General features: G+C 38.2%; 1 protein-coding gene and 1 long non-coding RNA gene across 6 annotated transcripts in view; one reads left to right on the top strand and one right to left on the bottom strand.

Annotated features, from left to right (window-relative positions):
* Positions 1–516: 516 nt before the first annotated feature.
* cpeb4a (cytoplasmic polyadenylation element binding protein 4a) lies at positions 517–26619 on the bottom strand. Of its 5 annotated transcripts, none has more exons than XM_026919494.3 (11): positions 26076–26619; positions 24453–25628; positions 21273–21366; positions 11396–11446; positions 11255–11278; positions 10910–11086; positions 10124–10213; positions 9398–9516; positions 8500–8614; positions 6170–6351; positions 517–4876 (listed from the first exon to the last, which is right to left on the bottom strand). In XM_026919494.3, the coding sequence occupies exons 2-11, from the start codon at positions 25560–25562 to the stop codon at positions 4649–4651; spliced, it is 2190 nt and encodes a 729-aa protein (XP_026775295.1). In that variant the 5' UTR covers positions 25563–25628; positions 26076–26619; the 3' UTR covers positions 517–4648. The 5 variants fall into 5 exon arrangements, with proteins under 5 accessions (XP_026775295.1, XP_026775296.1, XP_026775297.1 ...); XM_026919495.3 differs by having other exon boundaries at positions 21273–21363; XM_026919496.3 differs by lacking the exon at positions 11255–11278.
* Positions 26208–27703, top strand: part of LOC128318859 (uncharacterized) — a 44985-nt gene continuing 43489 nt past the window's right edge. The window contains exon 1 of the long non-coding RNA XR_008302299.1: positions 26208–26346. This is a non-coding gene — a long non-coding RNA (uncharacterized LOC128318859). The remainder of the gene's footprint in view (positions 26347–27703) is intronic.

Here is a 27703-nt window from a genome sequence, read left to right as displayed (position 1 = left end):
GGTTTTTTATTTTTCCCCTCCCATTACACTGTGGGTGGGAAGCTTTTGGGAAATGGACTGAAACCAATGGTATGGCCAAAACATAAAAACTGCATTTTCAAAATTACCCATATCAGTGTGGACTATATGGAATAATGTATGAAATGACACAGTTCCAGGACACTTACAAGTGCAGCACCATATATAACCTGCCTAAAGGGGAAAATTGTATTGTGTTTTGCTTTTGAACAAATATTCTGACTTCTTAAGTCATACATCTATTCTGTGTGTGTTTAAAATGCCTTAGGCTGGTACTGTATTTATGTCTATACTGGTCCACTTCTGCAGCAGCACACCCTTTAAGACAAAATCTAAAAATACATCTGACCTCGTGCCAGAAAAACCACACGCTACCTGCCTACCTGGGATTTAGGTTACACTTGTATATGCACGCACACACACACACACACACACAGATCGTGGGACATTTCATTTCATAATCATGCATTTTCAGATCAGAAAAGACCACTGTGGCAGTTCTTGCTATTAAGTTTATTCATTCAACATTTCACAATACAAATACTTAAAAATTAGGCATACTGTTATAAATAGCTGGCTGCAAATAATTAAGACGTTGGACTCACCTACAACAGTACACTGACTAACTGGACTATAAAACAATGATTTCTTTCCCACAATTCCATATGGTGGTAAAATATATAAAAAAAAGAAAATCTAAACTTATAAATGGCATAGCAAAAAATTAGACCTCTTATAAAAATCTATTGATAAATACAACCTTCTGATAGTTATAAACTATGTCAATTTAAATTAGCAGTTACACCAAGAATATTCTGATACTTTTCTTATTTTTCTGTAGACATGATGCACAATATTGTGATTAATAAAACTTGAAATTCTAATAAGCGTACCATTTTACCAATCGCTAGTTATGTTTCAATGACAAAAGTTCAACATTCCAATTGAAAATATAACGTTTCATACGTTCTTCACTGGATATTTACAATTATTTTAATCACAGTAGCATAAAATTAAGTAGGAAAATATGTGAATACACAAAAAGTAAAAAATAACTTTTTTTTTTTTTTTTTTTTTTTTTACACGTATTAGTGGCATTTTAGTAAAAATCAGAATGAAGAAGAGGTTATAATGAGAGGAGGTGGGTCTGTGAGCAACTCAAGAAATACACTGCAGAGATTGGTTTTGGAGAGAACCATATTGCACATAATTTGAGGTTATTTTGCGAGATCTATCACATTCAAGTCTCAGAGGCCCGAATCACTGTGGGCTTTATGACAAAAGAAAAAAGACTCTTTCTGAGGTCTGGGATTCTGAAGGTTGGAGTATACTGGTGAGAGCTAATATTGTAGTTTACCCATCTTGAGAACAAGAAAGCTATACTTCAGTGAGGTTGGAAGAAGTTACATAAAACATTACTGTGATTTTATTGAAGCCATATCATACAATATTAGCTTAACTTTAGCTCATGCATATTAATATACATATATTAGCCTTTCTTGCATTCGGGTTTATGCTTATTATAATGTATATACACTACCAGTCAAAAGTTTGCACACAAGAGGGTGAATAAATATTTTACATTTGTCTTGAAGATGTAAGAGATGTCATATATATGAAGATATATATATATATTATATGGTTGAAATTTGTTTCTAAGACAAATGTAAATGGTAAAGTTAGTGATTCAGACAGATTTCTGAATGAGTACTTAAGTAGTTTTACTTAAAATTAAATGAAATTGTTTCCCCCAAAAAAGTAGTGTTTATTTCAAACTTTAGAGAAGCAGTGAGGAGCTGGGACGATTTTGGAAGTTTAACAAAAGCTAGTAAAGCTGGTTGAGAAGATGCCAAGTGTGTGTAAGATCAGGAATAATGTGTAGGAATTTAAAATATAAAATAGTTTTGATTTGTTTAAAATTATTTCTTTGTCATTACATAATTTCATATGTGTTATTTCATCGTGTTAATTATAATGTTCTCATTATTATTTGAAATAGTCAAAAATAGTATATAATAATAATAATAATGATAATAATAATAATAATAGTAATGTATGAGCAGGTATGTCCACACTTTTGACAGGTAGTGTACAAGTACACTTATATATACTTCTATAGTGATAAGCATTGATATTTCACTACGGAACATTCCTAATTGTGGTACAAAGTACAGTCTATCATAAACCTTATTTACATTGCTCATAATTTTATTTCCACAATCACTAACGAGGAACGTAATATCATTTTCATTATCAATAGCAGGTTGGTGTTTTATATATTTCTAATGGTGTGACACATTTCAAGATTTCCTTCTTTTTATAAGTCAATATTTACTCCTGCGATTATATTTATAAAAAGCTTAATTGAAAATTATTATTTTTTTTTTGTTTTACTTTCTTAATTCTTGCCTTATTTCCAGGTGTCTTCATAACAAAGGTACAAAATCTATACCCAACAATTGAGAGAAAAAAAAAAAAAAATGAGGTATTGCAAAAAGACATTTTGTTTGTGGAAAAAAAGTGCCTAAATGACTTGAAAAAACAATATATAGAAAAAGTAGTGCATATGTTTATGTTAATGAGAAAATAACCATCTAGAAAACACAGTACAAAAATTAGCATACCATATATAAAACAATATCTGTTTCTCTGTGACAGAAAATTCTTCAAAATGCGTTCAGCTACTACACTGCTCAATTAGAACGGCAAAAACTCTTGGGAAAAAAAAAAACATGCAATAAAGCACTATCAATACACCACATGGTAATTCTCATTAGCACTACAATATTTGCACAAATTCCCTGACAAGTGAGCAATGTTACCGCTGTTACCATCACAAGCATTATTATTCTTAAGTAATCTTATTAGATGTGTTTTTTATCAAATGACATGAACACTAGTCTGCCTTACTTGCTTTGCACAACAGTAATTTCAGGGAGGTCAAGACATTTGTTATCTCTAAGGCTTATCTTTGGTCAGTCTGACCTGCGGAACAGGCAACACAACAGTGTGCTTACTCCTTGAGATCTTTAGACATATACTGAGCACATCATGCGAGTATAATCCAAGATGATCATGTTAAAGTGATTGCAAGTGCCTGCAGTGAGTGAAATTAATATGCATATTTATGTAGATTATTAGCAGTATGTCTGCCTCAGTGGCCAACGCAATTCCACCTAAACATGCCAGTGATGCTCAAACAGCCTTTTAAAAACCTGCATCTTGTTAGTTTTACAGTAGGTTTGGTCTCTTGCTAGTAAGGTCCGAGTGTTTCTTGCTAGAATAGTTACTACATGTGTTTATTTGTGCAACTATTTGAGCTTGCGGTCTCAAAACTAGTCAACACCATATTTAAATTTTTTTTTAATTACAGTGAAATGCACCTTTAATGATCCTGCCTCTACCCAGTCAACTACTGTCTTAAAGTGTAGTTCTGTCTATGTCCTAAATGCGACCCATCATAACAAAAAGGCAAGGTCTCAACAGTAGTATGATAAAAGTAAAACAGCAATTTTGAGTCATCACTCTAAACATCTATAATGAAAAGTCTAAAGCATTCAAGTTTTCATGCACACCAAATTAAGACGTTCATTAAATTAAAACTTCATTAATCTAGGTTAGCCGGACCGCAAATGCAGCCAACAGGGTGATAAATGACTTCCTGGTCAACTTGTATATGCAGGTTCCAGGTGACTCTGCGCTTCCTCCATGTTGAATGTCAATGAGACATAAAGAAATAATTTGGTAAGTATCTTATCTAAATGTATGTGATGTAAAATGTAGATCATGGAAATACAGGAATATAGATCTTATATTTCTGTTATATAGCATGTTGCTTGGCCTATTCCAGGTTTCTAGCAATTTTCTTTTTCTTACTAGATAGCTTTTATTAGCTATGTTGCTCAGTGTTACCAAAAGCATTATGCTAAGTGGCTATACAGTGGTGAAAGTATAAAATTTGATGTGGGCAAATCTAAGCTTGAATCTATTTCATATTAGCTAGTGTGACTGAGAGATATATGATATGTTCATTCCTTAGTTGTAAACTTAGCCATGTTGGCTATTAGTCAACTAACACCAAAGAAAATAATCATTCTTGGATGTGATTAATCTGTTTAAGTGTCTGTATAAGTGCCTGTCTTTGATTAGCAGAGTACCAATGTATGGCAGCCATTTATTGCTGCATGCAATGTTCACTGTTTTTAAACTTTTTTTTTTTTTTTTTTTTTTTTTTTTTTTTGCATGTGAATATTGCAGCTTCAGCAAATAAATAAATAATTGTTCATACTGCCAGTCCAAACCAAAAATCGGCATCTAAACTATGTGAGAACCCTTTAAGATCTTTCGCATGCACGATTCAACAATAAGGAATCAATTAGTCAGTCATTCAGTCAGTTAGGGATATTTACTATTCTTGGCCGACCTATTTGGCGGTCCGGCAAAAAAAACAAAAAAAACAAAACAAAAAAAAACTGAGATTACACTTCTTTTATAGTCATTATTTCATAGTCAAAACTTAAAAACATAGAATAAATTAAATTTTAGACTTTAAAAAGAAATCCAAATAAAAGGAATGTAACAAAAAGAGGAAAAGTGCATGTATGCTAGGTCAGTCATCCCGTGTGCTGGGTCAGTTCCAGCGGAAGGAGATATGGCGAGGCCGGTCTCCTCCCTCCTTTACCAGGGGCTTGTGGAACTCTCGCCCTGCACGCGAATGTATGGCTGCCCAGCAGTATTCACAGTAGTACTGCAGACAGGTGACATTGGCACAGAAGAAGGGTGCAAACTTGCCCCCACAGCGTGTGCCCTGGCACTCATCACACAGCTGGTCATCCAGGACATATGGCTTCACTTCCACCTGGAGAGTGAAAAAGATCATTAGCACAAAATAGAAAGGAATGGAAGATGGCTACAATGATGAATCATGATTTGATTCTGAACAATTTAAGATTATCTGGTTTAGGTTACAAGCAATGTTCACTGGTGTGAAAAAAAAATGGCATTATTATTTGAAACTCTACTAAAAAAAAAGAAAAAAAAGAATCATCTCCAAAAGGTTTAATTAGAGTTAAAGTTGAAATAGTTTGGTTGTAATTATGCTCTGTAGCTATGTAATTCTAAACAGAAAAAGCAATCATTGATCATTCTGATATGAGCCACAATAGGTGTATTTTTATGCAAATCCCAGGAAGTCAAATATGTAATTTTGTCAGCTAGCTCATACAGCTCATAAGCTGTCAGACCATTGACTTTTTCACAAAACACTGTTCTATCTGTTACTGCCTTTGCTTTCATGTTTCCTTAAACAACACCTACTAAAATATCATAAAAACATTAACTGAGATGCCACTACTATTTTTCTGTGTAAGTAGTTTAGTGGGCATTTTTTTTGTAAACATTGTACAAACCAAGTTGCACATGCCAAAGACATTTGGTATGCTGCTGTGAAATAATATACCTGAACCAAAACCTACAAATTTTGGTCTATCAGGTGTTTCAGCAACAATTGAGAATACAGTGTAATGTTTGCCTTCCACATGCATGACACAAATGACATTAGTATTATAAGACTTAAGAATGAATAGGAGATAATATTAAGGTCACAGAATTCCACCTTCATGGTCTTTAGCAACTTAAATGGTTTTTGTCTGATGATCTTCCAATAATAATAATAATAATAATAATAATAATAATAGTTTAATTGAATGTTGTCAGTCAAATAAAATAGTAATCCATCTGAGATTGCTGATAGCATTATTGATATAAGCAGAGTTTTTTCCTTTTCCACTGCACAATATTGCCTGCACTACCACTGGTTATGGTAAGTGGTGAGTGATATTCATTTATTTGCAAACAAACAATTATAGGTCCCATTCGGTGAAGACCTGACTGGGCAGCTTCTTCTTTAATCAATATGAGGTCATTGTAAAGCCACACTGTAGCTGGTGTAGTCTGGTTTTCTCTGATTACCAATGGTGATTATGGTGTTGGAACTGTAATTGCATCTTTCCAGCCTGGTGTGGGCCATGATGCTTTGTGGTTGATTGTGTGGGCCATGAGCTTTAAAATGCTGAGCTGGAACCTCTGATCTAGTCATTTGCTTCTCGGCTAGACCCCCATCCCCCCCACCCAATTGTGTGCCCTCACCAACCCGTTTATCAATTTCGCCATGCTGCAGCTGCACAAATCGAGCGCTGATAGCAGCGATGTAGCTCTGCTGGTTGGAGAAGGCCACGCGTCCGGCTCCCTTAGGATATTTCAGCTCAGGGTCAGTGTCAATGCCAGCATAACACACCCCTCCATACAGCCTGTCCATAATCATCGCCAGCTCCACTGCCACAGGCCACAGAGGAAAAACACACACACACACACACGTAGTGTCAGCACGATTGAAACATTTCTGTCCCAGAAGACATGCTATAACCAGTGACTGCAGCACTGCAGTATAAAAACCTCTTATGTCTTAGCATACACTTCAGAGAATAATTAGCAGTAATCATGAAAAAAAAAAAAATTGTCTTCTTTTAATCATAAATTTTGGATTCCTTAATTAATCAATGATGAGCCACATGATATTAGCGATACTTAGCTAAAGTTAGCCTACTGACTGAAGTTAGACGTGTACTGACACTGGTGTGTTAAATAACCACAGCTCGTATCAAACCTTGATGCTGTAACTTTGGCATGCGCTACTAGCTCCCAAATCTCACCCTGTACTGAACACCAGCCAATGATGGATTCTGGGCATCAGTAGTAACTTTTATTACTCTTTAGATAAATCATCTTAGACAAGTGACAAGTGATTTTTTTTAGAATCAGGAACATGTAGAGATGTTGAAACACTGACAAACCTGAGCAGAAAATACAGTACAGTGCAGTGTAAACCTACAACATACAGCTCTAACTGTGAGTAAACTGGTGTTGCACTTGCAGTAAGCATGTCAAGCTAAAATGAAGACATTGTATTTTTTATTTTTTTTTAAACAAGTAAAACTCAGTGTGGATTCCTCCACTGCCAACAAGTCTAGTTCTTCTTGTTACTAATTTGTATGCCTGAAACCTTTAAAATACACTTCAAACAGGAAAGAAGCTATTGAAGAAAAACTATTTCAGATGGGCAAATGCCAGAAAATGGGCTTTGAGTTCCTAAATATGAACATGTAAGTAAGGAAGATCTCTGTAGGAAGGAAGCTATTGAAAAAAACTATTTCACACATTTGACATTCCTGTGACCATGACCCAATTTGGATCAATTCCAAAATGTAATCATGTACTAATTACAAAGATAATTCCATATAAATCCTGCAAACATTCAACCAGTCTTTATTGAGATATTGTGCTAACGAGAATCTTGGACAGGAGAACAACCTGAAAACATGAGGAAGAACAAACCTTTTTTATCTGATGTGATGTGAGGAGAGAAAACCACAGCTCATAGCCTTAACGTTTAGTATAATCACTTGACAAGGCTTGTGTTGAAATGCAAGTATACATTTGAAAAGCACGCTACCAGGAGACATTTGAAATTTGTGTGAAAAGTCTAATTGACCCCAAATGTTAAAGCCAATAAGGTAGCAAAGCTTGTCTAAATGACATCTCGTAGTTCTAACATTATATAAACAAGACCATGCTTTTTCCATATTAGCCATTTTCACCTTGAATACTCCTTTAAGGCATATTCCTTTAATTATGGTGATAATTATTCAGCTGTTTGCCTGTGTATGCAGTAAACATACACCATATGGCAGACTTACCAAACACATGTTCATCAAAGTTGCATAGAAACAAGCCCATATTTGAGCACATGGAATGATGTACATATTAATTTCTGTCTGATTTCTGTCATGAACCTGACCTCAAAATGAACCATGAATTGATCACAGCTGATGAATCAGCTTCAGGTGTGTGGATGCAAGCTCCTGCCCACTAGTCCCTTATTTACGTCATATGCATATGGCACACCCCAATTTACTCTCATACACTATACGGCCAAAAGTTTGTGGACACCTGACCCTCACACCCACATGTGCCTTTTGAACATTCCATTCCAGATTTAATCCCCTGTTGCTGTTATAATAACCTCCACTTTTGTGGGAAGGCTTTCCTGTAGAATTTGAAGCATGGCTTTTGGAATTTGCCAATTCAGCCACAAGAGCATTAGTGAAGTCAGGCACTGATGTCAGGTGAAGAGCTCCAGGGTGCAGTTGGTGTTCCAATTCATACCAAAGGTGTTCAGTGGGCTTGTGAAGTCTCACATATGGGTGTGATGGTCAGGTGTCCACAAACTTTTGGCCAAATTAAATGAAACGCATCCTAATTTAAAGTATTCAGCAGGCTATAGTCAGTTCCAGATTTAAAAAAAAAAAAAAAGGAAACAGAAAGGAGAAAAATACATTTCAGTGAAGCTGAATACAAGTTTGGCTTTCACACCATGTCCGTTAGGGAAAAAAAAATCATGTCTTCAAACCCCCAACTCCATACCTGCTCGAAGAGGTCGTGGCACTCCTCCAACAAAGATGGTTTTCCTGGGGTCCAGAGGTTGAGAGCCATCCATCACAAAATCACTGTCGTTCAGATTCCATGGACGGATTTGTACCTAATAATGCACAGCAATATTCTTGGCCTCAGCTGTAAATGACCAATTTTTATTTTATTATAAAAAGGGATGCACTGATAGCTAATCCAAGTTAACTAATGTGGTTAGCTAATGCACTTAGCTAACATTATAAAGCATGAGCCTAGTATCATATGTGCATAAATGTGCACGTATGTGCTTTTCACGGCCACTAAATATACTGAGGAAACAAACAGAGCTAAGTAACATGTCCCTTGATGAACCTGATGCCCTGACTGCTTTATGCTAAGTGGGTTACTGTATCAACCACAAACATACATTTGTTCTTGTAACTGGTCTGAAAAAAAGAGTATTGATACATCCCTAATTATAAGGCATTTTTAACACCCTCACAAAATTGTGAATTTTTGGGTTTTGGACAAATGAAGTTCTGAAAAGTCTGGACCAGAATGTTTATATATTTATTTTTGCCTGACAAAAACTATAACATACTAAAACACAGCCTGCAAAAGGTGGCATAATGCATTTCATGTTAAGACCCTCAATTTCACACCGTTTAAGACTTTTTAAAAAGGACCCTGACGTTGTGAGTTTTGGCACTGCAACACGGCTCCACTGACCCATATGCTGTGCAAATGGAGCACTGTGTGTGCAGAAGTCCGGAGTTGCTCTGTAGGTTTATATTTAACTCTACCTACTTTGAGAGCACTGTTGCAAAGTGGCCACTTCTTCTTTTCATGAATCCTGTAGAAGGTTAAAAATACTTTGTGAGATGGAGTGGATATGCAGGCTGTTGGCTCTTACAGGCTTGTCTTTGATGGTGGGGCTTGACACACACAGGTAGAGCTTCCCTTCCTCCTCCATGCAGGCATCTATCAGCGCTTGGACTGAGCTCTCCTCTTGAAACAGTAGAAATGCATAACCTTGGAAAAGAGGACATGTTTGCACACTTATTCAGAGTAGAGAAATAGCAACTTCTATTGCTTTATCACAAAAATATGTTGATATTTTTGTATTATCCTCTCTGTGGTGATATAACCTGTATAACATAGGCTAAACACATATTCTTTAGTATGGACTACCTACAGAGCTTGTACCTAATGACCCAGGTCAGTAGGCTTTTTTAATTAGAGCATTTACCTTAATGAGCTTCTATATGAAAATTATGGACTGAAGAACTACAATAGCTTTAATGTCCTGTTTAAATTATAACTAGCACCTGACCATTAACTTATCTATTATAGCTTGTGTTGGCTGCAACCTTTGTCCCGGGATAGACAGATTTATATATATAAGTCTATGAATGTATATCCCTGTCATGTAAATACATAAATAAACAGGACTTGGTTTGGAATGGGACATAGGATTGATGGTGCTATAGAGAGGTAATGGATGCATGACTGCAAGGTTTATATCAACACTTACTCTAAGTGCTCATCTTATGAGGATTTGATGACTTGTTCACCAACATGGGACATAGTCATATGTCATAGTCATAGGACAGAACATGTACAACTTTATAAGACTTACCTTTGGGTGGAAAGTAGGACTTGCTCTCTGCTTTGTGAGGCCAATCCACAAACAAATGTCCAAACCGACGGAAACTAGCAGTGATTTCATCTAAAATAAGACATAACACCATTACCAACAATACTATTGTTTGCATATTAGGCATATTTCTCAGGAGCTTAGAGGCAATTCCACTGGAGGAACTAGGGATGATTTTAGTTCCAGAGCTGTGTGTTAAGGAAACCTTTTAGTTCCTGCACCATATTAAGTACTTTTCTGTGGACTGCAATCATTCAGATAGAGCTTGGAATGATCAACCCATTGCCCTGGGGGGGAGATACTAAAGCTAGTTTTATATCAAACAGCACAACCAGCAATGCAGAACGACCCTGCAGTGCTTCTGTCTTTCTTTTAGTGAAGAGAGCACTTAAAGAGTACTCAAAAACAGTAAAAGAATAACATAACTTCAAATCTCAACTACTTCCATGTCCACTTTGCTGCTGAAATTTTGCTGTGCACAGTTTGCATCATTCTGTTAACAGTTGCATAAGCTTTGTAACGGTAACAATCAGGGTTAACTCAGTGCAGCGGAAACACAAAACAGGAACTCATCCATAAACTGTAGTTCTCGTTCAGGACCCTAACCCTTGGTGGAAATATGCATATTAAAAAGAATCTGAATAGAAGAAGCAGTGACTGTACTACTCATATCAAATTAGCATAAACTGTGAAAGTGGCAATACGCCTGGGCAGAGGCTGAAGCACAATGGGCAAGAATTAAAATTACTGGTTGCACTTTCAGATTACCTTCATCTATATCAGGAGGTAGTCCACCAACGAACACTTTGCGAGAGTAGCGTTCGATACGCTCACCGTTCTGATGAGGAAAGCAGTGTGGGGAACCTAGACCACCAAGAGTCTGCTCAGACCTCTCATCATCCCCAAAACTGCGTTCGTCCTCCATGGGGAACAGGGACGAGGGACCTAGCACAAACATGCACAAGCCATCATCATTATTCAGTGGTTAAATGGTAAAAGACAAAAGAATAAAAACAATTGGGATATATAATGGGTAACATTTCATTCTGAGCATACATATATGGTCAAAGACCTGAAGCCAAGCTAAACACAAATACACCACGCAGCATTTACCTCGTCGTCTTCCATAATTCCTTGCTGCATGCAAAGTAGGACAAAATAGATTTCAAAATAGGTATCACTCAGTAAAATCTAATAATGTGCACACGGGTGCAAAGGGCACGGCAAAGGGAAACATTGTGAAATATGACATACCATTCCCAGAGAGAGAGCCCTCCTCAGGTGGATGGGAAAAGCCAAAGCGACCTACAGCAAAGCCGAACACAGACTATAAACATCCTATCGGCTAACGTAAAATAACTAAAACACTGGTCTGCTGAAGATACGTTTGTTCAATGCACTTAATACTGTCTGATCATTTGAGGCATTTGGAAATCTGTCACTTCTGAGCACCAGATCACTGAATCTCTATAAATGATCTTTGGGTCCTACTACTGTTTTACATTTCATATCATGTTCTGACAGTTAATATTACGGTAAGTTCGCACTAGCGAGTGGCAAGTCACTTGTAGTTCGTCTCTTGTGAGCATGTAGTGAGTGCTACTGTTACTGCTTGTGGGCATTGGCATTGTCCAACTTTTTTTTCCTATTAATTAATGTCAATTTATTTTCAATAAATTCTGCCTGATGTGATGCCAGTGCCAGATCTTGGCACACTTTCTCACCCACCAGACCTCCCTGATTCATCTTGATGCTCTACTCATGCCTCTTCATCTGGAGCTTTCCACAGCTGCAAATTGCTTCTTGTAGCTGTGGATAATCTCACCTGAACACCATAGACTTAAGAATAAAGACTGTCCTATGCTCATCCTAGGATGAGCATATTTACAATTTTTTGTAAAAAAAAAAAATCTACATCCGGATTTCTGTTAAACTGCTTTGTGACAATTTCTGCTGTTAAAAGCACTATTCAAATAAATTCGAACTGAATTAAAATGGAAATATTTGATTTAATATTTACACTAAATAGGCTAGTTTACAAGTGTATTTGTGTACAGAACTATGTAATTCTGTTGGAATATGTTCTTGGTGCGAGTTTGTAACTAGTAGTAAAAGAATTTCAAGTCAATATTATGTCACATTAGTGATAATCAAATTAATATCCAGTAAATTTAGTCCAATTAATGATGTTTTTGCTATGTAGATATGGAGTCCTGATTATTTTGCTTTTAGGTAATCATGACCTTCACTGCTGCTTTAATGTCACATAGTTACAACTTTCTGAGGAAATATAGCATTGAAATGAAACAGTTTCTGATTATGTTATAGAAACATAACCCAAACACAAGAGCAGCTTCATCAGAATCAGATGTCTGCCTGGGCTGGATTAGCCTACATCTGAATTTTGTTACATAAACATTTTGCATTTATATAATCAAATTGACTTAACATGTCTTTATGCTGTTTATTTAGCATGTCCAATGTTTGTTGGAGAGCAAAATCCGATAGTTAAACATGCTTAATCTTCCTATACACTATGTGCACATACTGGGTTTGCCAATGAACAAATATACCAGAACAACCTAACGAAAATGCTTCACTGATTGACAAGTTGTGAATGGTCATGTAGAATAAGGTAAACTGGTTTAATGCTGAAAGGCATTAGGATTTCATATCTCACAACTTGCCACAGCTGTGGCCTCAAGGTCTAACACAGATACCTTTCTTGGAAAATGCAAGTCTTATCATGTACTGATATCAGTGAAGTGAGAAAATTCTCCATTTAGAGTGTGACTTCACTGTACTATGTTATTGTTGTAGGGTTCAGCTTTGCTCAGATTAAAACCCTTGTCAGAAAAGCTTGTCATGGGGGGAATTTTTGTAATCCTGCCACCTGTCATGTTTCAAAGTCGAACCAGATTCAGTGCAAGCTAAATATTTGCTTTTATATCAAGTGACTGAACACTGTGACAGATATTATGTCCAGAATCAATTGGTACATCAAGTCGGCTGAATTAGATCCACATTTCCACTGCTGCTGTCAGTAAAGCAGAAATGCTAACTTACTATACATTCTAGGGCAGGCTCGAATAATTTGAGTACTTGAATATTACCTTGGTATTTGTTCAGTACTCACAAGGCTTGTCTTTACCTTTTCTTCATAATGGTTTCTTCACTGTATGTAATGCACTATATGCATGTTGAAATTTTATATATATATATATATATATATATATATATACACACACACACAGCTCAAAAAAATTGAAGGAACACTTTGAAAACACATTAGTCTCAATGGGGAAAAATATCATGCTGGATATCTATACTGATATGGACTGGGTAATGTGTTAGGAATGAAATGAGGCCACATCGTTTGATGGAAATGAAAATTATCAGCCTACAGAGGGCTGAATTCAAAGACACCCCGAAAATCAAAGTGAAAAAATGATGCAGCAGGCTAGTCCATTTTGCTGAAATTTTGCAGCAACTCCAAATGGTACTCAGTAGTTTGTATGGCCCCCACGTGCTTGTACGCATGCCTGACAATGTTGGGGCATGCTCCTAATGAGATGACCGATGGTGTCCTGGGGTATTTCCTCCCAGATCTGGACCAGGGCATCACTGAGCTCCTGGACAGTCTGAGGTGCAACCTGGCAACGTCGGATGGACCGAAACATAATGTCCCAGAGGTGTTCTATTGGATTTAGGTCAGGCGAGCGTGGGGGCCATTCAATGGTATCAATTCCTTCATCCTCCAGGAACTGCCTGCATACTCTCGCCACATGAGGCCGGGCATTGTTGTGCACCAGGAGGATCCCAGGATATCAGCGTAGGGTCTGACAATGGGTCCAAGGATTTCATCCCGATACCTAATGGCAGTCAGGGTGCCATTGTCTAGCCTGTAGAGGTCTATACGTCCCTCCATGGATATGCCTCCCCAGACCATCAATGACCCACCACCAAACCGGTCATGCTGAACGATGTTACAGGCAGCATAACGTTCTCCACGGCTTCTCCAGACCCTTTCACGTCACATGTGCTCAGGGTGAACCTGCTCTCATCTGTGAAAAGCACAGGGTGCCAGTGGAGGACCTGCCAATTCTGGTGTTCAATGGCAAAATGCCAATCGAGCTCCACGGTGCTGGGCAGTGAGCACAGGGCCCACTAGAGGATGTCGGGCCCTCAGGCCACCCTCATGAAGTCTGTTTCTGATTGTTTGGTCAGAGACATTCACACCAGTGGCCTGCTGGGGGTCATTTTGTAGGGCTCTGGCAGTGCTTATCCTGTTCTTCCTTGCACAAAGGAGCAGATACTGGTCCTGCTGATGGGTTAAGGACCTTCTACGGCCCTGTCCAGCTCTCCTAGAGTAACTGCCTGTCTCCTGGAATCTCCTCCATGCTCTTGAGACTGTGCTTGGAGACACAGCAAACCTTCTGGCAATGGCACGTATTGATGTGCCATCCTAGAGGAGTTGGACTGCCTGTGCAACCTCTGTAGGGTCCAGGTATTGCCTCATGCTACCAGTAGTGACACTGACCCTAGCCAAATGCAAAACTAGTGAAAAACAGTCAGAAAAGATGAGTAGGGAAAAAAAAAATGTCAGCGGCCTCCACCTGTAAAACCATTCCTGTTTTGGGGGTCATCTCATTGTTGCCCGTCTAGTGCACCTGTTGTTAATTTCATTAACACCAAAGCAGCTGAAACTGATTAACAACCCCCTCTGCTACTTAACTGACCAGATCAATATCCCAGAAGTTTAATTGACTTGATGCTATACTCTGATTAAAAAGTGTTCCTTTAATGTTTTTTGAGCAGCGTATATATATATATATATATATATATATATATATATATATATATATATATATATATATATATATATATATATATAATGAAGAGACAAACAGGAAATAATTATATGAAATCTGAATATATATTTACAAATCCTGAACATAAAGTTATAATTCAGAATATATAAATGTCAATCAGAATATATATTTATAAACCTGAATATATAGTTATAATTTTGAATTTATATTTATAAACCATGAATATTTAAATGTAAATACTGAATATATAGTTATAAACACTGACTATATATTTATACATTTTATCAGGCATATTGATAGACAAGCTCTGAATTTTTCCTTATTTGACGAATCCAATAAACGTGCTTGGTGTAAGCAGTTTTTGTCTCAATAAAATCATAAGTCATCAATAGATTGTTGACACTTTCCCTAGCCCTCTCAGTCATGCTGAATTCTGCAGAAAAGCTACATAGCATTAACAATGTTATGTGAGGACCATTTGGCACTATGGCCAGCCTTTTGTAAAGCAGAAGAACATACTTCCTTTGATTTAGATCAGTGATGTGCACATAGAATAATTATATAATAGTACAATATTTGCATTGATAAATGTATACAGGATGTATAGGCCTACTGTTTTCATAAAAGATTCAATAAGAAAATGTCTGTTCATAAAGATATATTTATATTGAAATGTAAACAATATATATTCAGATTTGCATTTATATATTCAGGATTTATAAATATATATTCAGATTTCATATTTCCTGTTTGGTCCTTCATTACACACACACACACACACACAGGTCCATAAGTAATTGGACAGTAACACATTTTTCGTAATTTTGCCTCTGTACACTACCACAATGGATTTGAAATGAAGCAATCAAGATGTGATTGAAGTGTAGACATTCACACAAGATTTATTTCAGGAGCTTAACAAAAATATTGCATTAACCATTTAGGAATTACAGCCATTTTACATAGTCCCTCCATTTCCGCAGTCTCAAAAGTAATTGGACAAACAACAGTCATAAATATTAGGATTATTTTTAATACTTTAATACTTCAAATCCTTTGCAGTCAATGACTGCCTGAAGTCTGGAACCCATGGACATCGTCAAATTCCTCCCATGAGATGCTTTGCCAGACCTTTACTGCAGCTGCCTTCAGTTGCTGCTCGTTTGTGGGGCTTTCTGTCTTCAGCTTTGTCTTCAGTAAGTGAAAAGCATGCTCAATTTAGTTGAGGTCATCAGACATTTTTTTTTGTCTTAAGAAGCTCTAAGTTTGCTTTCCCAGTACGTTTTAGGTCATTATCCATGTGTACTGTGAAGCGCTGTCCTATCAGTTTTGCAGCATTTGCAGCAGAAAAGATAGCACTATACACTTCAGAATTCATCCTGCTACTTGTACTAGCAGTCACATTATCAATAAACACCAGTGACCCAGTTCCATTGGCAGCCATACATGCCCATGCCATAACACTGCCTCCTCATGTTTGACAGATGATGTGGTATACTTTGAATAATGAGTCCTTCCTTTCCTTCAACACTCTTCATTCTGGTACAAGTTAATCTTGCATCAGAACTGGTCAGACTTTTTGTAAAGTTTTTTTTTTTATTTAATGTTAATTTTTTTTTTTTAAACAAGTGTAATCTGGCCTTTCTGTTCTTGAGTGTTACCAGTGGTTTGCATGTTGAGGTAATGTACAATTGCATGTATTCACATTCATGAAGGTGTCTTCTGATTGTAGACCTTGACAATGATACGCCTACCTCCTCCAGACTGCTCTTGACTTGGCTAGATGTTGTGAATGAGTTTTTCTCCAACAAGGAAAGAATTCTCCATTCATCCACTTTAGTTGCCTTCCGTGGTCTTCCAGGCCTTTTGGTCTTTCTGAGCTCACCAGCGCATTACTTCTTTTTAAGAATGTACCAAATTGTTGATTTGGCCACTCGTAAAGTTTCTGCTCTTTCTGATAGGTCTGTTTTGTTTTGTTTTTTTTCAGCCTAATGGTGGCCTCTTTCACTTGCTTCGACACCTCTTTGGACCGCATGTTGAGAGCTCCCATGAACAGCTAACAAATGCAAAATCAACGCTTGGAATCAAACCCAGATCTTTTATCTCCTTAATTTGTCATGAAATAAGGAGGTAGGTCACACCTGGCCATGAAATTGCTTAATCCAATTACTTTTGATTAATTACCCTGGAATTAAGGGCTCAGCCCTCGACTGGTTTAGATCTTATTTAACCAATCGTTATCAGTTTGTAGATTTAAACGGTGACCACTCAGCACATTATCGAGTAGAATATGGCGTTCCGCAGGGTTCAGTCTTAGGCCCACTGCTTTTCACGTTATACATGCTCCCTTTAGGTAACATAATCCGTAAACATAATATTAGCTTCCATTGTTATGCTGATGACACACAGTTATACGTCTCAGCTAGGCCAGATGAGAATAGCCAGTTAAAGAAAGTTGAGGCATGTGCGATAGACATAAGAGACTGGATGCTAAGCAACTTTCTCCTGCTAAACCTGGAAAAAACAGAGGTTCTGGTACTGGGACCACAAGATGCTAGAAGTAAGTTTAAAGATCACACTGTTACTTTAGACGGTCTCTCTGTTTCAAGTAGTCTAACAGTAAAAGATCTCGGTGTGATTATAGACTCTATATTTATAGACTCTATTTTCCACCTCAGAAATATCGCTAAGATTAGAAATATACTTTCGCTAAGTGATGCTGAAAAACTAGTCCATGCATTTATCATGTCCAGATTAGATTACTTGTAATGCTTTACTATCTGGATGTTCGTCTAGATGCATAAATAAGCTTCAGATAGTTCAGAACGCAGCAGCGAGGGTCCTTACTAGGACTAGGAAGTATGAGCATATCACGCCAGTCTTATCTACATTACACTGGCTCCCAGTAAGATTCCGCGTCGATTTTAAAATATTACTCCTAACCTATAAAGCATTAAACGGTCTCGCTCCGCAGTATTTAAGTGACATGTTAGTACCTTACGTTCCGCCGCGCCTACTTCGCTCTAAGGATGCAGGCTGTCTATCAGTATCACGCATTGCCAAATCCACGGCAGGGGGCAAAGCTTTCTCTTACCAAGCCCCAAAATTATGGAATAGCCTCCCAGTTAATGTACGTGAAGCGGACACGGTCTCAGTGTTTAAGTCGAGGTTGAAGACTTATTTATTTAACCTAGCATTTAGCGACTAGTGTTTTAGACAAAGGAGTAGATCTGGGGGACTCGTGGATGTTGAGTGTTGTGGTGATCTGGTGTGTTTGGATGCTGTCTTCCTCACTCTCGTTAGTCACTCAGGTTTGTGATGGCAGAGTGACTGTATACCTTACATATCAGGGATCTCTCACGTCTGTGTTTCCCCCTGGTTCTCCTTTTAGTTATGCTGTTATAGCTAGTCCTGCCAGAGTCCCCTGCACTCCTCATTAAGTTTTATCTCCACACGGTGACTGTGAGTGTACCTAACCACTTTCATTCTCTTTCTGCCGAGCTACACTCCTGAGCTGCTGGTGATCCAGACCTCCCCCCCCTTCACTCTGGACCTGTCCACCGGCAATGCCTCACACTGCCACGAAAACGCTTCAGCTGTTTTCTATGGACTACACAAACGCACATTGTACACACACACGCGCACTACAGTGTAAACCCATATGAGGATGGGTTCTCTGTTGAGCCTGGTTCCTCTCAAGGTTTCTTCCTAACACCATCTCAGGGAGTTTTTCCTTGCCACCGTCGCCCTGCTTGCTCATCAGAGACGTCACACACACACACTTCATTTTACTTTGTTTGTGTAAAGCTGCTTTGAGACAATGACCTTTGTAAAAAAGCGCTATACAAATAAAAATGAATTGAATTGAATTGAATTTTGAGCCCATGACAATGGAGGGACTCTGCAAAAAATGGCTGCAATTCCTAAATGGTTAATGCAATATTTTTGTTAAAGCCCTTGAATTAAAGCTGAAAGTCTACACTTTTTCACGTCTTGACTGCTTCATTTCAAATCTATTGTGGTGGTGTACCGAGATTTATGTGTATATATATATATATATATATATATATATATATATAAATAAAAAATAAATTGTGTTATTGATTTTAAAAAGCCATTTAGAGGCAGAATGAAGAACACAATGTTATAATGCTGGATGCACCAACAGCAATTATTTTCAACTCTCACCTTAGTATACTTCTGCTGCTGCAAATCTACTGAAATTCAGTAGATTCAGTGAATTCTATTTTCCTAAGTTCCCCAAAAGCAAATCAGCTATTGTTGATTTTTAGTAACCACAACTTATAAAGTATATTGCACATTATCGTGGCTTATTATTTGCTTAGAATCGTATGTTACTGATATTCTGTTTATGTGCTTAAAAAAATAGTTGCAAAAATAAATTTTGGTGTTATTTCATATGCACAGCTAATTGCAGCTTATTTGCACCATTACCCGTGTACACTATTATTACATTGTTGCCTTTACTGGATATATTTTTAATTGCAAACATAGTCGTTCTACATATGACTACTGAGTTAACTGAATTGGAGCATTTGACAATTTGACATGAACCTGGATTTATCGAAGCAGTGCTTTGAAGCTGTTGTCAGACTTATTACCAAGACAAATCCATAAGCTCAAACCTACTCAGAAGCATGCTTACTCACTAGCTATGTTTACATGCAGCCTAATAACCCATTAATAGTCTGACTGATATGTCAATCAGAATAAAAAACCATCATGTATACACCTCAGTTGCATTACATTAAACCAGTTGAGGCCAATCTGAATGAAACTTCTATCCTATTGAATGAGGAATAGTCCATTATATAAAAGAATAATAGCCATGTAAACCTCTGCGTCTGATTACTGTCGCTGTGGGAATCTGCACATGCGTTCGGTTCACAAAGTGCTCCTAATGCAGTAAAACTATCCCAAAAGAAAGCACAGTTCATTACAGGTTTTACTCTATTTTAAATAACTGTGATGTGGTGTGGGCATCAGAGTAACATTTTGAGGCAGATGTGGGATGTGAATTGACCGTAATAAAGTAAAAACTTAGATGAAACCTATATTTCTTGTGTTATTCCCAAACAATGGCTTTTAATGTTGGTAAGATTAGAAGATGAGTAATGGCATTTGATAGGTTTTTGATAGGTTTTACCGATGGATACCGAAGGAGCCCTTCTTCCTCACTGTCAGGCAAACATGAAATGCTGAGCACGTTTACTGCAGTCACAAACTCTTCTTCATGCTGTCTGTTTAATAATCACACCTTGATGATCTGTTACTTAGACGGAAAACCTATTAATACAAGCAGTGCGATTAAAACATTGAACACACTAACTAGACTGTTGTGGTAACATTGTCATGAAACCTCACTCCAAGTGTGCGCATAAGTTTGGATTGGATAACATGTAATATGCATAGAAACGGAGATTGTCTACAGACTGTACATAGCAAGCAAGATTAGATTTGAAATGTTAATTTGAAATGTTAATAAATAGGTCTAGAAAATCATGGCCATGATCTATTACTAAATATAAATCGCAAAGTTACTAAAAAGCCATCATGTAATTGCTATTATGAGTTCATTTTTTAAAAACTGTGCTCTCATCTAAAGAATAAGTGCCCACAAGCATCTTATAGCTTCTGTATTTTTAAATAAATTGTTGTGGATGGATATTGCCATTCCGATCACATACAAATTCTGCCCCTTCCTCCAGTGTTCCCCCAGTCACACCCCAAAGTGCTAGTGCAAGGAAAATATCTAGGAAAGGCATAGAAATATGTCTAAATTGACTGGTAAAATGATTGATAGGCATGTGAAGACACCTTCTTGTCCTGACTGGTTGGACATTGATGTTTCACATCTGTTTCTTCTCCCAATTAGAGAGTCTGGGCCTCTAAGCAGGTATTTTAGTGAAAGCTGTCTGAATATAAGGGGAACTCAAATATTACAAAAATTGTTGTGATTTAAATATCACATGACACCATGACACCATTACAATCCACTTCAAAATGATACATAGGGCAAGAGATATAAAAAGAATTAAAGCACAGTAACCAATTCAGCACATACTGAAAACACAGAATACCACATCAAGCATATAAAAACTAAACAAAAAATAACTTTTTCTCAAAAAGCATCTTTGGCCTTCCTGGATTGGTGTGTATTTTTCCAAAATTGAGCGCTAAATATTTTATTTCCTCCAAGACAGTATCCACAGTATTTGTTTCAGATGCATCAGCTATTGGGTGAGTGATAGTTCTTTAGACGGCAACATATTACATACCTTTCAAAGAATCCTGCTCAGCTCTCATAATGTCAATCAGTGAGTTCTCCAGAGAGTGCATGCTGAAGCCATCAAAGGACCGACTGCGCTCCTGCTGAGAGCCCAGGAAGAACTGTTAGTAATCTTTAGAGACTGAGATCCCCCTCTTTCTGTTCATTTTATACCCAGGCACCTCTGCATTGAGGGATATGCACAGTGACACCTGTATGCATTTGGTAGTGTTGTAGAGATGCCACCAGAGGAATGCAAGGTAAATTTATTTTATACACAACGGTATGTACCCTAAAAAGTAATGCATAAATGAAATAAATATTGCTTAAAATCATAAAGTACAGTAAGAAAGAAAAATGACAACGATTAAAAGGAAATTAGAAACGAGGAACATTTATTTAAATAAATGAAGATAAAATGACAGGAGAAATTAGTCCAGGTCCTATACAGGTGGAGTTCAAGATATTAAACTGGACCCCAGCTAAACTACAACATGCCCTTTGGACCTAAGATACAGGGTTTTCAATAGCTTTTTTTGTCACTGTCGATGTACATATTTGTACATGCAGTAACCCATAAACCTGATCTACCCTGAGCACTGCAATGCAATGGAAGATCTTTAAATACTTAAACAGGTCAGCCTCAGAACCTTCTGATAGATTGTCTCAGCAAGTCTTAAGTGATGTGATGAAAATAAAATAATCCTCATACTGTGATGGATTGTACAGGGCTATGAAGTAGGGCAATGCATGACAGATCACTATCATTTTGTACAATAAGGCTACTATCATGAAGTAAATGCCCACTGGCAATGCACAGAAAAACAGACTCAAAAAAGACGGAAGCAGTCAAGATGTTAAATCAGGGTTAGCTGTGGGTTTAATTAAATATGTAAAATCTTAAAATCAGCTTTTAGTGTCATTTATATAGGCAACTCCAGATTATTCCCCCCTTCATGAAAATCGAGCAGAAATAACATACAACACATCTCTTTGAGCTTTAAAAAAAATGAGGATGCTGTATATTTTATTTTAACATTTAACTTTTTTTTTTGGTAATGTGCTTGGTTCAAACCTATTGCTACTATTAGGTGTTACCTTCCCTTGAGAGAATAATAGTGCTGAGCCACTTCCTGTTATATCTAACAAGGTTAGAGACACTTGTAGACGATCTTGGGCCCTTCTCTATACAGAACACTTCAAGCTTCTTTTTCCACTTGTTTTCAATAGGGTTCACATCCAAATATTAAATGGGGCACCAAACACTGAAACATTTAGTGTCCCAAATCTATTTCTGTGCTGATTTGAATGTGTTTTTAATGTGTTTGTGATAATCTTGGAGGAGGTAGCCAGATTTTGGGCTGAAATATCCTACTTAGCAGAATTCACAATGCCATCAAACTTCACAAGAAAGCTTGACCCACCAGCCACAAAACAGTCCCAATGCATCACCATATTTCACAGTGGGCGTACTTTTCCTTGTATGGAAACTCTTTTTTCCACAAACAGGCAGATGACCTAAAGATTTGATCCAAACATCTGACTGCAACATACAACACCAGTTGCTGATATTTTGCGAAGTTCAGGTCCCAGTGTGTGTTTCTCACAGGAAGAACATCATTTGTGCAACTCTTCTAAATAGCTGGGTGTTATGGAGGTTACATAAAATAGTTGATTTTGAAAATTGACAACCCAAAGAATCAACTAAACAGTGTGGTTCTTAAACTGAGATATCTGGATTCTTTTGTTTGCAAATTTATACTCCAGGGAAGCAAAATGTAAGACAACCATATGGTTCCTGAAAACAGATTTTGTCAAGTATGACATTTATTTAAAACATTTGAAATGTTATTTAATATTGTAAATAGATTTAGATTTTTAGATTATTTTTGTTAAAAGAAAAGTAAGGAGTGTGAAAACTTGAATTGTAATGCTTATTTTATACAGTAAGATTTGCTCATTTCCAAGAAGGCTACCAATAATTCTGGAGTCGACCACAGCTAGCATGGCATGTCATAGTGTAGTGTATAGAAGGACATATTGGATGTCATGTCTAATTACCTGAGGATGTGCTCAATCTGGGGTGTAGCCTTCATACATAAGAAATGATGATACAAAGCTTAAAAATGTCAACGGTGTTAATCTAGGTCCAAAGTGGAGCAATAAATATTGTGTATATTTTCACAAGACCAATTAATGCTATGCAGTTCCTCATCGTTGTGAACTGTCTGTTAGTAGAACAGGCCTGGTCTAAAAGAGGAGGGCAAAAAAGCTTGCAGGCACAATACAAGCTCTGTTCTTGGAATTAGGCTAGAAGCTGTGCAGAGGGGAGGACTGACTAAGCATATGAAACAACAGTGTGTGTTTTCAAAGTCCCCACTGTTACCACTGGGTTCAAATGAGAACACCATCTAAGTAAACATAAACGGAGCATGCAACAGTAAATACTAACTAGCTAGTATACAATACATACTTCCAATTTACTAAGTACACTAAGTTAGAGTACTGGAATTGAGGGTTAAATGTATTTGTTATAGTATTTGGAAACAAAATAATCAAACTCCATGTGTGAATAGACTGTTACAAATTATGTCACAGTTCCACTGTAGCACCCTGTCATTACTGCATGGCAGGTGGTGGAAGGAGTAGACTGATCTTAGAGAAGTTCCTGGTATTTTTCCTCTTCCTTAAGTCCAGAATTACAGATAATCATGCTGTCCTGAGCCATTAACAACAACAGACACCATTTATCTTCCTATTTCCGTCTAGCTCCACATCATACAGCCCATCCTCTAACACTGACTCACTCATCTGTGTCTTTTTATATCAGCAACACACTCCGCTTGGAGAAGTACAATGGCAGAGGCACATTGCACATCTGGGCTGTGATCTAACACATCCATCAAACCCGGCCTCAGGAGTGCCTACTAGTCATAACGAGATTGGCCTGAAAGCAGTTGTAGATTGCAAACAGCTATAAACATACATTGACACATTGTGCTGTCATGCATCATGTGACTGGGTGTCAGTGGTATTTAAGTTAATTTAGTTGGAGAAAATTCCTTTCAAAACCTTTTTTTTCTGACAGATGCTCTATACTCCCCACTCTCACTGTCACTCACAGCCCAGATCCAGGCCTCAGTAGAAACAAACAAAAAGCAAAGTAGCCCACATTCTCAAGGCCTCTTACCTGAAAAGGAAAGAAGCTGTCATTGCGGTTTATGCTATCCTCCATCCATGGCTTGGAGTTGAAGCTTGTGCTGTTGCGGGCATACTTCTGTGAAGAAGCCTGGCTGTTTGGGAAGGATTTCTTCAGTGGTGAAATGGAGTTAATTGCAGTCATGCCTCCATTCAGGCCTCGTCTGTATTCTCGCCCCTGAGAGCCTCCCCATCCTCCATAACCTCCACCTGGACTCCATGAGCTGGAGGAAAGGGTGGAGGATTGGCTCTGATAATTTCCCCATGGCGAAGGCGGTTTATTTAGGTTACTCCCCAAATGAGACAGCTGGCTGAATGCAGCGTTGCGGTGGTTAAAGGGAGGAGGGTGTGGGCTGGCGGGTGACCTGCGATTCTGCTGGTGCTGATTGTGGGGGTGCTGGAAGTGAGGGGGAGGGTGGTGCTGGGACAGTGGGCCAATCTGATGGGAAAAACTCCCCCCAAACCCAGGACTTGCATGATGAGAGAAGTTTTGGAACAGCAATGGAGGGGCAGCGTTAGCAGTGGTGGCAGTTTGGCTAAAGAAACCCACCTCTTCCATCATGGCAGAAGGATTGGCGGGAATAGCCGTGGACCAGCTGCTGAAGCCGGGCAAAGAGGAGCTGCTGGACTGTGCCAACGTCCCAATGCCAGCAGGCTCTTGATAGTCAAACCCCGATAACACAGGAGATTCAATTCGCAGACCTTCTTTTCCATTGCCATTTTCTACACCCCCCTTGTCCAGCTGGCCTTCCTCTGGCATGGTGTTTTCCAGTTCAGACATGATGTTCACCGTTTCTTGGTGGCCCTGAGGCGTACGAGGTCGCTTTTCCTGTCCTTCTTGGTCTTCTTGTTGCTGCTGTTGGGCCTTGGTTTTGTCAGACTCCAGTATCTCATCTTGCGTATTAGCATGGGCTGTTACAGCAGGGAAAAGCCAAGCGGAGCCTGCATTTCCACCACTGCTTGGAGTATTACTGTTTATGAAAGCAGGTGGGCTTGAAGGCTGGTGGACCGGATGTTGCAGGTGCGGGTGGATTCTGACTGGGAAAACGGCTTTGTTAGACGTGTTGTTTTTAACCAGGACTCCAAAACTGTAATCCCCCATTTAGGAAGCCTAATCCAGTATATGTTGACTCCTTATTTTAAAAATTCCTTCTATTTCTTTGAATATCTTGGGAGAAAGGGAAAAAAGACGTTTTAAACCCATGCCAGATACAATCAATTAATCCATCACATTCATTCATTCATTCATTCATTCACCCCACATCCACACAACACAAAAACCTTTGGTTTAAAAAGCACTTGCTTATAGAAAGCATCTGCTTCCTGATGCAATCATTAGGAAGAAACGCTCAATGCATCTGAGAAAATCTTTAGCCCAATCGACAGCAAATGTGCAGGAAGTTAATCGTTTGGCAGAAATTTCATCGACTACATCGTTTTATGGTATCGTATAATTTAAGCCGAAATGTACATATCGTGCTAAACGCTAACCATGGTCCACCTTACACCAAATGGATCATTGTGATGATGATGATGATAATAAAGGTGTGTGCAAAGCAATGCGATGCCCTCCCGGCGTCGTGATATCAAATCAGAGAAAAGGAAATCGACCTACCGTTTTTTTAATTCTCCTTTTTTCGCCAGTGACCTCCTCGGTCTCGACCATTTAACTACAGGAAAATGCTGATGACGTTTCCCGTGTGTGTGTGCGCGCGCGCGCGCGTGTGTGTGTGTGTGTGTGTGATATGGGGGTAGTTTCCCTTCTGCTCACTGTCACAGACACACAGACGGGTTTTCGGCCATCGGAGACCTCTCTGAAGGGCAACCGGTGAATGTCTGGCCACGTTTGCTAATATCCGGCGCTGAAATCTCGCTGATATGTCGGGGTGAGTGCACAGCCTTGTGAAACAGCAGTCAGTGTTCGTGCTCTGGTTGCTTGACGACACAACGCATCACTTTCAGTGAGCTACAACTGCTAGAGAGCACACACAGTGTGTGTCACTGCTGCTTCTCCACCCGACCATAATTTACACAGCTCATGCTTTCTGAGACGTACTATCTCTTCACTTAAACCACGCAATGAAATTATAATTTTTTTTTCTTTCTGGCGTTGCCTAGGTAGGCTATACGTTCTTAACCTTCCAGCTGACAGCTGAGTGGCCAATACTACCGCACTTCCGGCTTTAGCCACGCCTCCGCTCATTCTGAGCCCCTCCCAGTTTAATATTAGTGCAATATTATTGGACATTAGCTTTCATAGTATCTGTTTAGAATCCATAACTAATTGTAGGGTGTATATGTATAGATTTAGTGCACACTCTGTGTACACACACACTGTATACACCAGATTACATTTTTAACATATTAAATTAATTTTTTTTAACTGCAGAAAAGTAGCACAATAATGTGTGCAAATTGTTAAACTGATTCTTAAACTGTTTTTGCTTAAATTCTACATTTATTTTAAAACCTCTTTAGCTTTAAAACCACTGTCAAGCTTTATTTTTTAAATGTTACGTTCGACTCCAGAATTATGTGCAGTCTATATAAAAATTAAGAACAACAACAACAAAACCATCCAATGAGTGATGAGCCTATAAACATATGCAGCTTTAAAACAGTAAATTCTGTCATTCATCATCAGTAGGTGCTTCATCCTATAGGGTTGCAGTGGATACGGAGCCTATCCTGAGAACACCCAGAAATACACCCTGGATGGGACACCAGTCCATTGCAGGGCACCATGCAAACACTCATTCATACCTAACGGACACATTAGTATAGCCAATCTGCCTACCGACATATTTTTAAGAAGTGGGAGGAAACCAGAGAACCAGGAGGAAGTCTGTGCAGATATGGGGAGAACATGAAACTCCATACAGACAGTAACCTGAGCTCAGGATTGAACCATTAACCCTGGAGCTGTGAGGTGGCAACACCACCCACTGCACCACTGTGCCGCCCAATTACAAAATAGTTTTGTATATTAATATGAACAGAAATCACACAAATACTATTTGGCAAAACTTTTCCTTGCTGAAAATAACAGCACTACTTTTGGTAGTATATTTTTTTTTATTGTGGCTCTGATTGGGTGTAAATGTATTTCAAACTGCTTATGTATTTTTTATGTCCATTGGCTGACTTGTAGGTCAACTTACATCTGTCTCTTTGTGTTGAAAGCTCTTCAGGTTTCATAGTGATGACAGATTTTTTAACATATGTGCAACCTCATATTTACAC

This window comes from Pangasianodon hypophthalmus, chromosome 9, assembly GCF_027358585.1.
Source record: "Pangasianodon hypophthalmus isolate fPanHyp1 chromosome 9, fPanHyp1.pri, whole genome shotgun sequence".
In the NCBI taxonomy this organism is placed as follows: domain Eukaryota; kingdom Metazoa; phylum Chordata; class Actinopteri; order Siluriformes; family Pangasiidae; genus Pangasianodon; species Pangasianodon hypophthalmus.
Note: the sequence above shows the minus strand (reverse complement) of the source record. Positions and strands in the feature narration are given on the sequence as shown.